This window comes from Octopus sinensis, linkage group LG1 (assembly GCF_006345805.1).
Source record: "Octopus sinensis linkage group LG1, ASM634580v1, whole genome shotgun sequence".
In the NCBI taxonomy this organism is placed as follows: Eukaryota; Metazoa; Mollusca; class Cephalopoda; order Octopoda; family Octopodidae; genus Octopus; species Octopus sinensis.
The window spans coordinates 159,254,932-159,271,892 of NC_042997.1; the positions used below are offsets into that span (position 1 = coordinate 159,254,932).

The 16,961-nt window shown below is 35.4% G+C and overlaps 1 protein-coding gene across 13 annotated transcripts in view; it reads right to left on the reverse strand.

The window, feature by feature from the left end:
- Positions 1-16,961, reverse strand: part of LOC115219086 — a 295,969-nt gene that overhangs the window by 70,728 nt on the left and 208,280 nt on the right. For all 13 annotated transcript variants that reach the window (XM_036505970.1, XM_036506016.1, XM_036506012.1 and 10 more), the window contains one exon: positions 10,364-11,365. In XM_036505970.1, the coding sequence (XP_036361863.1) occupies positions 10,364-11,328 (965 nt within the window). In that variant the 5' untranslated portion in view covers positions 11,329-11,365. The remainder of the gene's footprint in view (positions 1-10,363; positions 11,366-16,961) is intronic.

Consider the following 16,961-nt stretch of genomic DNA (forward strand, 5'->3'; position numbering starts at 1 on the left):
TTGTGAGTAGATTTGATAGATAGAAACTGAACAATGCCCATCATGTATATGTATATGTGTATAAATATATATAAGTGTGTGTCTTTGTATTTGCCCCAGCATTGCTTGACAACCAGTGTTGGTTTGTTCATATCCCTGTAACTTTGCAATTCAGCAAAAGAGTTTGAAAGAATAAGTACCAGAGCTGGCAGAAACATTAGCACGCCAGGTGAAATGCTTAGCGGTATTTCGTCTGCCACTACGTTCTGAGTTCAAATTCCGCCTAGGTTGACTTTGCTTTTCATCCTTTCAGAGTCGATTAAATAAGTACCAGTTATGCACTGGGGTCAATATAATCAACTTAATTCGTTTGTCTGTCCTTGATTGTCCCCTCCATGTGTAGCCCCTTGTGTACAGTAAAGAAATAAGAATAAGTACCAGATTCAAATAAGAAATACTGAGGTTGATTCATTCGGCTAAAAACCCTTGAAGGTGTTGCCCCAATATGGCCACAAACTAATGACAAACAAGTTAAGAGATAAAAGAAAATAATAAATATATAAATATATATGTATGTATGTATGTATGTATGTATGCATGCATTGAAGCACTAATGATAGATTCTTCTGGTGAAAAAAGAATCTATCCTGCCATGGAAAGGGAATGATTAAAGAGTATGTGTGTGTGAGTTAGAGAGAGAGAGAGTAATTCAAATGAAGAAAAAAACAAGCATATACACAATACACACATGTGAACATTGGTGGTGCACAAATACATACTGTGTATGTATATTTGAGAGTGGGGTACATGTATATGTATTCATGTGATCAGCACTTGTATGCGTATGAGTATGTGTATATGTGCCAGTAGAGTAGTTTAACTTTCTCTATCTTACTGTTTATCTAACAATTTTCTATATGCATCTTTGGTGCAAACTGTCAAAGATTGAATATCTAGCTATGTATTTTATTATCTATATCTTAATGATTGCATTTCTAACTTTCTTCATAACATGTGTACACCAGCATGTTCCAAATAGTTTTCCCAACTATTATTGAAGCTGAAGGTGCATTCACAGAATAATTTTATAAGAAAGCAGAACAAGAGCATAAATTTTTATTAAAATATATTTGGTTTCTGCTATATATATATATATATATGTGTGTATAAATACATACATGTATATACACACAAACACATATATATACACATACATATTTATATACATATATACAGACGTTTATATACATATATATATACATGTTTATATACATATACATACATGTTTGTATACATATACATATTTATATTTATACACACACACACACATATTTATATGCACACACACACACACGCATATACATACATATATATATATATACACACACACATAAGTGTGTGTGTGTGTATAAGTCTGTATTTATTATATATCATATTTACAAGTAAATAATTCTTTATAGAATATTCACTTTCCAATAATCAAAGGTGAGAGCTGCTATATGAATTTCAATTTTTTTTCAATGTTTATAATTAATTTCTTTTGTTTTGATCATGCTCCATCATTGGATTTTTTAATATTTTTCTTTCATCTCCACAAATATCAAAAAAAAGATATTTTTCAAGAAATAGAGCATAGAGTGAGCAAAAGAAAGAGAGCAAGAGAGAGAGGCGGGGTTGCAAGCGAAATATATTCAAAAGCATGATTATTAAAAGATTTGAATATAAACATGTTTACTTAATGAAATGAGATGTTGAAGTAACCAACACTTCATCTCCCCTTCTCACACTCTCTCTTTCTCCCATCCTCTCTTATTCTTCCCTACTTACTGTACCATTATTATTATTAGTAGTAGTTGTAATATTATTAAGCTGATGAGCTGGCAGAATCGTTAGCATGCTGGACAAAATACTTAACAGTATTTTGCCTGTTGCTATATTCTAAATTCAAAATCTGCCAAGGTCGACTTTGCCGTTCATCATTTCGGGGTCGACACACTAGGGTTGCTGTAGTTGACACTCATCCCCACCTTTGCCAAGCTGCCCTTGTGGAAAAATTTTGAAATAATAATAATAATAAGCAGCAGCAGCAGCAGCAGTGGTGGTGATGGTGGTGGTGGTAGTAGTAGTAGTAGCAGTAAGGTGGTGAGCTTGCAGAATTGTTAGCATGCTGGACAAAATACTTAGCGGTATTTCGCCCGTTATTTCGTCTGCCGTTACGTTCTGTGTTCAAATTCCGCCGAGGTCGTCTTTGCCTTTCATCCTTTCGGGGTCGATAAATTAAGTACCAGTTACGCACTGGGGTTGATATAATCGACTTAATACCTATGTCGGTCCTTGTTTGTCCCCTCTGTGTTTAGCCCCTTGTGGGTAGTAAAAAAATAGGTATTTCGCCTGTCACATTCTGAGTTCAAATTCCACCAAAGTCGACTTTACCTTTCATCCTTTCAGGATTGATAAACTAAGTACCAGTTGTTATTGGGAGCAGATGCAATCAGCTGTTGCCACTCCCAAATTTCAGAACTTGTCCCTATAGTAGAAAGGATTATTATTATTATTTTTTTAAGGCAGTAAGCTGATAGAATCATTAGTATGCCAGGCAAAATGCTTAGTGGTATCTCGCCCATCACTATGTTCTGAGTTCAAATTCTGCCAAGGTTGACTTTGCCTTTCATGGTCAATAAATTAAGTACCAGTTGCGTACTGGAATCAATCTAATTGACTGGCCCCCTCCCCCAAAATTTCAGGTGTTGTGCCTATAGTAGAAAGGATTATTATTATTATTATTATTATGAAGGCAGCAAGCTGGCAAAATTGTTAGTGCAGCAGACAAAATGCTTTAGCAGCAATTTTTACAGCTCTTTTGCTTTAGGGTTTAAATAGCACTGAGATCAGCTTTACCTTTCGAATTTTGGGGGTTAATAAAATAAAGTACCAATTGAGTACAGGGGTTGGTGTAATTAATTGACACCCTCCCTCTAAAATAGCTGACCTTGAGCCAAAATTGGAGACTATTAATATTATTATTATGATGGTGAGCTGGTACAACTTTTAGTATGATGGGCAAAATGCTTAGTGGCATTTCATTTGTTTCTACATTCAGGGTCAATAAAATAAGTATCAGTCAAGTATAGGGGTCACTGTAATCAACTAACATCTCCCCACAAAATTTCAGGCCTTTTGCCTATAGGAATTATTATTATTATTATTATTATTATTGTTTGCTTTAATTCATACAAGCCACACCCAAGTCTCAAACAGAAAGGTCAAGGCACAATGGTTTTGCATCTACAGATGCAAACAAGAGAGGTGCAATGCAATAGAGAAAACTGATGCCCGTATATAAAAAAGTCTTCTCAATTATCCACCCAGCCACCCTTATATATTGCGCAGAAGTCATACATCATCTTTATAGAAAGGTACATGTGCCTATCCCTCCATCATACTCTACCCTCTCAACACATACCATAAAGCTGCCTCTCTCTCCCCACAACTACAACCTCATTCAGTTGAGTAAGATTTTTCTTTGTTTTGCAAATTCGTTGAAGACCTCAGAAGTAGGGGTGCCTTGAAAATAGCACCCAGTACACACTGCAAAGTCACTGACATCCAATCTGTAGAAGCCATGGCAAAACAGACACTGAAGCTCAATGTAGCCCTTTGGCTAGTCAGATCCTGTCAAGCCATCCAACCCATGCCAGCAGAGAAGACAGACATTAAATGATAATATATATATGTATTTATTTTGTCAGTCAAGTTTCACATAACAGTAGTTTTTGAGCAGGAATCATATACTCTACACATATTGAACTCTCACTCGACAAAATTCAATGACTGTGTGTGTGTGTGTGTTTATGTGTGCTTGTCTTTATGCTTGTTTCTCCACCACTTGACAACCAGTGTTGATATGTTTGATCAACACTACAAAGCAATGCTATAGCATAATTGCAGTCCAATGACAGAACAAGTATAAGCATGTGTCCATGTGTGTGTGTGTGTGTGTACATATATATATATATATATATATATGCAAATGCATGCGTATAACTATAAATTTATATACATGTATGAGTGTGTGGATGCATAGACTGTGAACATGTCTATGTTCAAATCTGATCATTTTTATTAAATATTTTTCATATTCTTAACTAGTCCTTTACATTCAATTAGGAACACTATCACTCCTAAATCCATAAACCCATTAATGTATCAAAGGTATTTCAACACCACCCTTGGAATGAAATGGTTGTTGAACAGTATGTTTTCACACATTTTGCTTTGGATCACAAAGAGTGAGAAAAGTGTTGGTGATTTTTGTTGTTTTAGACAAGCATTTAAAAATTATTCAACAGTTAAGTCTGATAGAGTTGTTTCTTTTTTGTTAATTTCATTTGTGTTTTACCTGTGTGTTTATGTTGTTTTTTAGGTTTTATTTTCTGTTGAATATTCTCAATATTTGTGTAATCCTGTATAGAACTTTACTGATGATGCTGTTCCTAACTAATGTATTTTTATCAAGTTGTTTACCATGTATTGCATTGTAGCATGTTACAATGGCTCTGTTTAAATACATAGACATTCAAGTAGTGTTGAATTTAGCAGTTTGATTCATTAAGTTTACAATTTTCATGTTTGGAATTGTAAATTTCATAAGTATTGCCAAAGTATTTTCTGGAATTCATTGGTTTGTGATTTTGAATTAATGAGATTTTCCATAATATGTGCCAAGTAAAAAGCATTGTTGTTGGTGCTGGTGCCACGTAAAAAGCACTCAGTACACTCTGTAAAGTGGTTAATGTTAGGAAGGACATCCAGTTATAGAAATCAAGCTAAAACAGACTATGGTACTTGGTGTGGCTCCTGGCCTTGCCACTTCCTATAAAGCTGCCCAACCAACACCAGCATGGAAAATGGACAGTAAATGATGATAATATTCTAACAGTGGGTTTGTGGTTAGAACTGATACATATGTCCACTTGACCTGTTTCATCAGTCATGTCAGTAACAAAAACATTATAAAAATTGATAACAAAAAGTATAGTGACTTATTCACAGGTAAAGAGTAACAAGTACTGCCATATTTGCAATTAGTAAAATTTGGTGAATTGAGAGTAAGCTTTAAGAAGCTTAGCATGAACTAAATAACAACCTCTATATTGTAATCCAAAAAGGTTAACAACAACAATCCTTGGACATTACTGTACCATGTCCAAACACGGCTGCTCAGTTTGCACAGTATGAAAGTGATTAGGATCATAAAATCCCCTTCAATGGGGTACCAGTCTGTCATTGGACACTCATCTAAAGCCAAGTGGACTGGAGCAACATAAATTGAAGTGTTTTGTTCAATATCACAATGCACCCTTTGGCCCAGGAATTGAAACGACAATCTTACAATGAGTGCAACACTCTAATCATTAAGTCACATGTCTTCACTAAAACAAAATTATTACATTGCAAAATATCAGCAAGCCAAGTGAGACTGTAACCTTGTGGCCTATGCCAGGGGTGTAACCAGCCCACGTATGTGTACCTTTCCTTCATTGGACACTAAACTTTGCTTGCAAAGACCTGTTGAGGCGAGTGAAATCAAAATCAAATTCAATGACTGGCATCCGTGCTAGTAGAACATTAAGAGCACCATCCAAGCGTGATCGTTGCCACAGCAGCTAACTGAACCAGTGGCACATAAAATGCACCATCCGTGCATGATCATTACCAGTATCACCTTACTGGAACTTATGCCAGTAGCATGTGAAAAAACATTCGAGTGAGCTCATTGCCAGTGTAGATAGCATGTCAAAAACATCATTTGAGCGTGGGCGTTGCCAGTACCGCCTGACTGGCCCTCGTGCCGGTGGCACATAAAAGCACCCACTACACTCTCGGAGTGGTTGGCATTAGGAAGGGCATCCAGCTGTAGAAACTCTGCCATATCAAATTGGAGCCTGGTGCAGATATCTGGTTTGCCAGTCCTCAATCAAATCGTCCAACCTATGCTAGTATGAAAGGCGGACGTTAAACGATGATGATGATAATGCTGATGATGATACTACAAGACAGTCCAAATTTTTTTTAAATTACAACAAACAACAGTAAAATTGAAAATTATCTCATGGTAGCTAGCTTTCACTTTATAATATTATTAGAAAGCTTTTTAACACCTTCCAGCTGAAGAAGCATGTTAAAATCTTTATGTGCATAAATAGTACAATAATCTTGTACTAGATTTACAAAGGTAGCTCTCATATCTGTTTCATATGAAATAATCTTGATTTTTTCAAATCCATTTTATAGCTAGTGTGCATGTGCACACACACACACACTATCCATATAATATGCACTTGCATTTATATCTTGGTGTGAACAGATATAAACATAAATGCATTGGTTGCTTGTTAAATTTTGGAAAGCTGTTATTACCATTTCTTCTGAAGATGTCTGCAATCAAAAACTAATAGTTCCTAAAATAACTGTAGCTAGCTTTCATGGACTTTTTGTTGAAGATTTTAGTATCTGCAAGTAGCCAAGAAGTATCTTTGCACCAGGTTTAAGAATGTTTTATTGATATTGGATATACTTAGGATTTCAGGAGGATTAAACCAGGTGATGTTACCATGCTATCTTGGACAATAAATTCTTCAGTAAGGATTTGGTTTACAGTGCTAATATAAAGATTATCAGTCTACAATAAATGATCTTTTTTTTTTAGAATTAGTAGAACATACCTTTCAGAACAGGTATAAACAGTACACATTTTTTTAAGATATCCACAGAATGAAACAACATCTGATTCACAAGAGATCTTAAGACTGAGGCATAAAGGCACCACAAACTTTAAGACACTGTGGTCATTGTTATAATTTACCTACGCATATTCTGAAGGATCTAGATTATGCTGCTATTACAACCTTGTAAAATTCCTCATATTAACCTCTAGATTTAACTTGATGTCTAGGAAAACTATTTTTTCTTCATATTTGGATAAAGAACTTGAATTTGGCAATTGAATCAATTTTGCTTTATTTCATTGAACCATTGATTAGCTGTTTTTCCTGTCCTGTTAATATACATGTCACTGTCCACTTCAACATTTTTTCCTTCATTCTTCCACCTCAACATTTTTTTCCTTCATTCTTCCATTTTTTTCCTTTAACTTTCTCTTTATCACTTACCTCAACCATCAGTACTCTGAATACATTCACAATTTTCTCACCACTGTCTCTTTCTTGATTCAACCAATTACTTACATAATCACAAGCCATGAATTTTCTTATTCACTTCCACACTCCTCACCATTTCTCTACAATTCTACTGTAGCTAATTGTATTAAATTTTCAGTGTAGTCCAGCAAGCAATCTTCAAACTACCTCTCTTTCTTTTCTAACAACTTCTTTTGTCTTTCTCTTTATACTTTTTTACATTTCTGTATCCTTTTCTTCCTCTTCTCTTACTCCACCCTGTTTTCTCTTTCTCCTGCCTTCTTTCAGGTATGCTTCATTATATTGTTGTTTTTCTTGCTCTATCACTTTTATTTCTAGTTTTGTATCTAAATATCTTCTCAAACATTGAATATTATGAAACTTCAAATATTAGAATCTCAGTATACAGAAACTTTATGTTGACTAAATATACAGCACTTGTATAAGCTGTAATCTATAACAAAACCTTTAGTTGGATCAAAAATAGCAACAGGAATTTCAGAGCAAGAACAGTGCAAAATATCAGTTTAATTTCTCATACTACATAAATACTCACACACTAATAGTAAAAATGGCTGAATGCTACAAATATAAAGAAAAGCTGATCCATAAAATTTTATCAACTGATTTTCAAAGGATTGTCTTTAAGAAAATATGTTGCAGATTTGCATTCTTGCAGTATTAAATTTCTTCAGATTGTGAAAAACAGATTATAATATCCTTTCTGAGAATTAATGTTTAAAGATGAAAATTTGGCATCAAATATTATTGTAAGAAATAAAAAAAATATACAGGAATTAAGAATTAAAATTTATGAAAATATTTATGTAGAAGTAAAGAGCATAAATATGGAAAGAGTCTCCATCTATATAATGTTATGAATTATCTAAATAACAAAGACGCTTGTGGCAATGTTGCTTTGCTAAGAATGGATGTACAAAATTACTTCAAAAGACGATACTAAAAAACTTAAAAACAACAAAAGTGACATGAAATATACAATGATAAAACCCACCATTTAATATAACAGCAAACTATTAAATTTCACTCTAAGTTATTTACCAAACATTTATACTCCTTCAGAAATACAATAAAATTTTTAAGAATACCATTAAACATTCATACTCTACTTATCAATGTTTACATACATACTTCTCTTACTTGCATAAATTTAATACATAAATCAACATCCAATCCTTTTAGGTGTAAATGTAGCTGTAATGATAATGTCATGTGTTCACTGGATCTCAATTGTCTTGAAAGATGCACTCTACCAAAGTGAAACAAAGACCCATAATACATCTGTGTGTTTGTGTGTGAAGCTCATGTCAAACTCCTTTAAAACCTGCTACAATCCACATACATTCATTCAGAAATAAACAATAAGAAAAAAACAACACCTTTCATTTGGGATATGAAAAACAAGAAACAATTCAATAACAAGTTTAACATCAATCAGGGCTAAATCCTACAACTCTAGTGAGAAAAAAAAAATCATGTAATCTATATCTTATAGAAACTTTTAAAATATTTTCGGTAAACTCATTGACAAATGTTCTGAAAGAATATCTTCATGTCAAAATAAATATATTAAACTCGGATATTTTGAGCACACAATATATCCTAAACACACATCACTTCATCCTATTTGTCTACAAGTTCTTCACCCAGTCAACTTCTAGTAATTGCAATACCTATAGCACTACATAATTTTAAATGTAAACTAACCATATCTAGTTCTTCTTAAGCAAATATTCATATCCATATAGGACTTTTAGTATTATTTATGAAGCTTGTAAATTAAGTAGGTAGTCTGAATTTGTTGAGATTAGGTGATCCCGCATGACTACTTACATAGTAAAGGTAAACTAAAACACTGACAGAAGCTTTCAGTTTTTTTCCCAAAATGGTTTTCAAAGCTTTCTTTATATTTATTCAAAAGTTTCAATAATCATCAACACCAGTCATCTAATTTCTATGGACAGTATATTATTTCATACCTTTTAATACCAACTAGCACTATGATCCGGTGTTGCCGGGTCATAGTGTTAGTGCATGCATATACAGCTGCGTGCATGCGCACATATACACGAGTACTGTCCAAATCTCCGACCAATCACATACAGCTAGCTGGCATTCAATTGGCGTATCAAGTTTCGGGCATTTTGATTGGGTTTTGGATAGAAAATTCACAAAAAAGTCACTTCTATTGATTTTTTAATGGGGTGACTGGGGAAATGTAAAGATGTGCACAACCACCCTTGGACGGTTTTGAATGACCATAGAAAGTGCAAGCCCTCTAACTGAAAAATTGCGGATTTGTATAAAGGATACACACACAGACAGACATTTTGCCATTTATATATATAGAGATGTCATATTTTTGTAAACTTTTAAGCATTAAAAGAGAAATGATGACAAGATTCCATTTTTTAAAAGCTGAACAAATTTATGTAACATAAACCTGAAAGCAATACATTTAAAAAAAATTTTAAGTTTTTCAATATTCTATTTATCAGCTTCTCTTTGTAACTAAATAGGAGGTTGACAATTTATCACCCACTTTTAACACATATCTGAATATAGTTTAGTTTTTTGTTTTCAGCCATTTAATATAATGAGTATAAAGTATGTCTAATTGTAATGTTGCTAAACCAGTTGATATTTATACCTACCAACTAAATTACTAGATGACAGTGATGACACATGAGTTAGAACCACATGCCTGAGTTGATGATAAAAAAGAAAAAAATACCAAAATCCTTAATGATCAAAATAACAAGTTAATTAAGTTAGTGTTAATAAATCTACCATAGTGAATTACTAAATAAATATATAAATCACATATGAATCAATAAGAGAGCCTCTGTGCGATTGCTTATCTACTGAAAAAAAAAAGCAACTAAATCTTCCTAAAAATCTAACTTTACCATCTTTAGTATGTTAGGACTCATCCTAGTCCTAGACATACTGTGTCTAATAAAAGATGGATAGTTACAGCTGGAACATCTTTGAACATCATTTGATCAGAATTAACCTGAATCTGAATAATAACAGTAACAACTAAAGTTAAGTTTTCTACCTGATATTTCAGTGGAATTTTTTCTTTTGCTAAAATTAAAATAAGAACGATAGAATGATAAAACATCTTTATAGAAATATCAATAAATATTAAGCATATTTACCTTGATCCTAAAAGTGATTGGTTAGAAAGCTGTTTCTTCACGAGATCCTGAAGCTTGCTCTCTCTTGTTGCTAACAAGATATTGTCTGTAGACTGAACACTGAATCTGTCCTTATTTTCAATGTTCTTTTCACATACACTCATGCATCTCTGGTTGCCTGGCAACACAGAACTGCTACAGTTTGTACTAGAAATATCTACGTTACTGTCATTGGCAGCAGTCGTAGATTTTGGACCATATTTTGAGATGCTTACGGAATCTCCATCTCTATCTTCACCAGAAAACTCTATAGAGTCAAAATGTGCTAGTGGAGCATGAAGACTGACATCATCAACAAAAATATCAGAAACTTGACTTGTTGCACGATCCATGCTGGTGACCATAGTTCGTGTCCAGTCCAGACTGTCAGTAGACTTCCAGGAAAGCCTGCTAGACTTCCTCTCAATACGTCCTTTGCATTTTGGTTTACGGTGAATAACGCTAGTTTCATAAGGTCTCCTAGGCTGTGGTGGTAGTTTTGCAGCAGAAGATCTTGATGCTGATGTCCAATCAACATTACTCTCAGGTAGTTTGGTCAAGTATTCAAACTTGCAATGACCATTTATTTCACAGTTCTCTCCACAAGCACATGGTCCATTGTCGATGAGTTCGAATGTGTCTGTTGCTTCCCGTAACTCACTGTTTTCAGCAAGCTCTTTAGTCTCTTTGTTACACTGTGAAGATATTAGACTTTCAATACCACTGTCAATTGTATTGATCTTGACTTCCTCTCCTTTCTCTTGTCCACTTACAGCACTTGACTGAGACGCTGAGGCCGGTTGCCCACTCTGATCTTTGACAGGTTTATACACGTATAGTGATCCATTTGGTTGGTGGCGCCCTCCAGCAGAATCTTTAGGAATTGGCGGACTCCTCGTGTTACTCTCAGCCGCATCATGACCTGACTTAGAGTAACACGTTCCCATGATTAATTCAGGGTATCAGTCCAGTTTTATAAGTGACCTGAAATATAGAAAGAATAATGATAATAATGAAAAAATAATAATAATAATAACAACAATAATAATAAATGATAATAAATAATAATAATAATAATAATAATAATTATAATAATAATAATGAAAAAATGTGGTATCTCAAGTGACTACAGTACCAGTGATTGTAGGATCTCTAGGAATGATAAAAAAGGTACTGAAACCTATTTGAAAATGATACCAGGAAGTGCAAAAAATTGTATTAACTGGAATGGCTCACGTACTGAGAAGAGCATTATTGCTGTGAAAACAACATCCATTCATGAATTTATTTATTTATTAATTTTTAAATGCATATTTTTCCTGTGAATTTGTGTATGTAATCTGGGAATGCATACAATGAGCTTCTCTGCCCTAGGTGTATGAAAAACACTCAGCGAGAAACGGAAGAAAATTTGAAGAAAGGTAAAAAAAAATAATAATAATAATGGTTTTGAATTTTGGGAGAATGGGTAAGTCAATTGCATTGATCTCAGTGCTCAACTGGTATTTATTTTATTGACCTGAAAGGATGAAAGACAAAGCTGACCTCACTAGAATTTGAACACTGAAAGTAAATATAAATGAAATGCCACTAAGCATTTTGCCTGGCAAGCTAACAATTCTACCAGCTAGTCACCTTAATAATAATAAGAAATAATATTAATGCAGATATTTATGTCAAAGACCATCAGGAAAAGAAATTCTTATTAATTACAGTATTTATCCCAACAAATGATAATCTTTAACCAAAAGAACAGAGAATATATCTTAAGAGATAACACAAATGCAGGAGTTAAAAGCAGAAACAATCTGTATAATAACAGGTATATCGAGAAATGATCATTAAACATGCAGACAAACATATAACCAAAACCCTAGGATGAACAAATACGCATGGCACTGCATACATATTACATAGCTACCTTGCATTATATAGGAGTGGCTGGGAGTAGCTAGAAAGAAGTCAAAGATGTTGGTGACAAAGTGTCACAGCATACTTTAAGGTCAAGAAAGTGAGTAAGAGAGAATATGAACAATTGGAATGGGATGGTGAACAAGTGAGAGGAGAGTGGCAGGTGGTTAGAGATAAGGGTAGAGGTTAATGTAGTGAAAGATGTATTAAGGTGGATGGGGGAGAAGGTAAGAGGAATAACCCAGGAGCGAGGAGGGGATAAGTTTCAGTATAGGAAGGGTGAAGGCAGCAATATAGATAGATCAAGAAATAAGGAAAAGATGTACAGTGACAGTTAGAAGTATGTAGTGGTAGGAACAGGGAATGAGAGAAGGTGGTGTCGACAGCAAATAGGAAAGGATATTAAAGGTGAGTTATGACAGTCCTAAGATGTTAGAGGAGAGGTAAGTGGAGGCATAGAGAGCAGATGTGACTGGTGGGAAATAAAGTAAAAAGGGACGATAATGGGAGCACAAAGGGGAAGAAATATATGCAGATTTTGCAGTCACATGATTTCAGCGGCTAAATAGTGCCATTTTTAGAAGAGTGATGGAGAATTAGAGATAGAAAAATGGAAGGTAGGGCAAGTTGGATGAAGACAAGATGGGTGCAAGAGCAAGTCCTTGCATTAGGAAGGGCATCCAGTTGCAGAAACATTGCCAGATCAGATTGGATCCTGGTGCAGCTGCTGGCTTTCCAGACCTCAGTCAAATCGTCCAGCAGCATGGAAAACAGACATTAAACAATGATGATGATACACATACATACATTTAAATTTACATATACACATATATACATATATATATATATATACATATATATATATATACAGAATATGGGAGTTTAGTTCAATGGTGATCTAAACAAATAGGTAGGCTGGGTAAGTGTTGTAATGGGTTATCAAGGCTCTAAGCTGGTAACTGAGATGGGAACTATGGAACCATTTTAGGTTTCTGATATAGTGGATATATATATTTGTGAAAGAGGACAACAAATGGCAAGGCATAACAAGCATCTCAAGTCATATGCATCATTATTCTTAAATTAGTTGTGGTCTTACAGCTGTTTCTGGGATATCCCAAGTGATAGGTGAGCATGCCTGAATATGGAATCATATCATCAGAGACAAATAAAGAAAATGTGAAGGATCTAGAAATGGAAATAATCAGATACAGGATCTAGACACGGAAAGTTCACAGATAATAAGCAATGAAATAGAAGAGCAAGAAAAAGTTCACAGTTCATATTTATTTCCAAGGGTATGGGTGTTAGTCTGTATGTTCTTAGGTAAAATCCTAGGTAAATCCAGGTAGTATTATGACAAAGAATGGTTAGTGTTTTCACAGTATAAATATCCAGGCAATATTTTGGCAGAAAATATACACATACAAATATATATATATGCATGTATACAGAGGTTCAGGCTAAATTTGAAAAAAGAAGACACGAAATCTCATCCCAAAATAAAAGTATGTTGCAAACAGAGTAGTTGCTGTCTTCCTCAACTATGCCCCACACATAGTAATCCATGGGATTACAATTGGGGAATTAGGAAGCTAGAAATTGGGGTTGGTGATTTAACACAAATTCTCAGACAACCACTTCTGACTTGCTAATAATTCTGCTAGCTCATCTCTACTTAAATTAATACTAATAATAAACTTACTCTGATAGGCACAAAGCTCAAAATTTTGATGGGAAGGGGCCAGTCGATTATATAGACCCCGATGCTCAACTGGTACTTATCTAACTGATCCCAAAAGGATGAAAAGCAAAGTGGATCTTGATGGCATTTGAACACAAAACAAGAAACTGGAAGCAAGGAGTCAAATCCTGTTGCCACACATATGGTCTTTCAGCAGCAACCCTCTCCAGCCAGGGATTGACCACAGTCTCCAGCAGCCTCACACACCCATCTAAACTGAGCCTAAAAGCTTGTCCAATGATGTAGGGATAAATTCTGTCATGCAGAAGCAAACAGGATATCTTCTGTGTCCCTTACTGCTGGTTATAACTTCGTAGTCTCTGGTGCAGCTGTCCATCTCAAATCTTACAGCCTTTAGAGTATTCACAGAGCATTGAGTAGCAGTAATGGTCTCAGCATTTTGATAGCTGGCATGAATCATCATGATAAATATGTCTTTTCCAATATTCAGACGGCTTCCATTCCTCCATGTCAGCTACCTTTTTCTTAACTATGACATTAATTTCTATACTCTCCGATGCCATTGCTTGTTCAACAATACCTCAAGCTGTTCTTGGAGAAAGGAGACATAAAGAAATGTCAAACTTAGCCCAAACATCCTATGTATATATGTGTGTGCATGTATGCTTCTATACATGCTTATACAATGGCAAGGTAGATTGACATGTATGAATATCAATGTCTTTCTCCTTATGTCATTATGTACTGATTATAAAGCAAATGAACAATTTGCTTTTACAATCACTTATTTGGCTAAAAAGGAAAGCTATGTCCCCCTCAAATCATATTGTAATAAAAAAAAAATACATTAGTATTGTTCCCAACAGGCAAAACAACAAGATGACTACAGCAAGAATGCATTTAATCATTAGATCTTGATCAGAACTGACATGCTGCTAAACAACAGATTCAAAGAAATGAGAAATTTTTCATGCATTCCTGGTCCTACTAGAGGTAGCAACAAAGTCTCCTTCAAATAACCACATTCTCCTATCTTAAAAAAGAAAATGAGAAACACATGGGACAATGTAATCCAAAATATATTGAATGATCATGGTTATTATATATTTGAACATATTTCCACTCAGTCAAGCATAACCAGCAGATAAATAACAAGAAGCAAGCATTGAAATAAAACATTGCAAACAGACATAAGAATCATGTTAACATAAGAGTGTGCAGGAAGCAATGAGAGAAATTATGTATTATCCGAGATTAAACAGAGGCAATTAGTCATTGAAACCAAACTACAGAGGTGATGATACATTCAAGACAGATCATGACGCCAGGAATTATTATCAGGGAAGCTAGTTTGTTGAATTAGTAATTAAAATTAGAAAAACATAGTTCTAAATATCACGCAACTCTATGCCTTGATGCATAATGAATAAACAGATAAATAAAACAAATAAATAAATAATCTACTTAAGAATAAACAAATAAACTTCCTTTTGTGGTCATCTCAGAAAGTAGTAAATTTGGAGGAAGGCTGATGAAATGTATTTTGTTCAAAACATAATTACACATGCACACACACACACACACGATTTTTTTAATATAAATATATAAATGTGTGTATATTCTTTGATATCTTTCAAAATATATGCAGATATAGTATTCTATAATTTTATTCATATATATATATGCCCATGGGCATATAGCGTAGTGGTTAAGAGTGCAGGCTACTAACCCCAAGATTCCAAGTTTGATTCCAGGCAGTGACCTTGACGACGACGACGACGACGACGACGACGACGACGACGACGACGACGACGACGACACGACGACGACGACGACGACACGACGACGACGACGCGACGACGACGACGACGACGACGACGACGACGACGACGACGACGACGACGACGACGACGACGACGACGAACGCGACGACGACGACGACGACGACGACGACGACGACGACGACGACGACTACGACGACGACGACGACGCGACGACGACGACGACGACGACGACGACGACGACGACGACGACGACGACGACGACGACGACGCGACGACGACGACGACGACGACGACGACGACGACGACGACGACTCGACGACGACGACGACGACGACGACGACGACGACGACGACGACGACACGACGACGACGACGACGACACACGACGACGACGACGACGACGACGCGCGACGACGACGACGACGAACGACGACGACGACGACGACGACGACGACGACGACGACGACGACGACGACGACGACGACGACGACGACTCGACGACGACGACGACGACGACGACGACGACGACGACGACGACGACACGACGACGACGACGACGACGACGACCGACGACGACGACGACGACGACGCGACGACGACGACAACAACAACAACAACAACACCAACAAAAATACCTTAGGAATGAGAACCCAGGTTTGAAATTTCCCAAAGACACCAGATGAAGGCTGGAGGGTATATCAGCCGAAATGTTGTGTTAACAACAAACAAGATGAGAACAAATATCCATCAATTTTAAATAGTGTATATATATGTATTTATGTCTGTATATATATATGTATATATATATATATATATATATATATATATATATATATATGATGGGCTTCTTTCAGTTTCCATCTATCAAATCCACTCACAAGGCTTTGGTCAGCCTGAGACTATAGTAGAAGACACTTGTCTAAGATGCCATACAGCAGGACTGAACCCAGAACCATGTGGTTGGGAAGCAAGCTTCTTACTACACAATCACATCTGTGCCTTTATTTACTTACATACAAGAGAAAAAATACTCAATTCATGTAGTAATTGTATTCATATATTTATTACTATATAAGAGTGTGTGTGTGTGTGTGAGTGCATGTGTGTGTGTGAGTGGTGTGTGGTGTGTGTGTGTACATCATCATCATCATCGTCACCTTTATGCTAGCTTTTTCCATCCT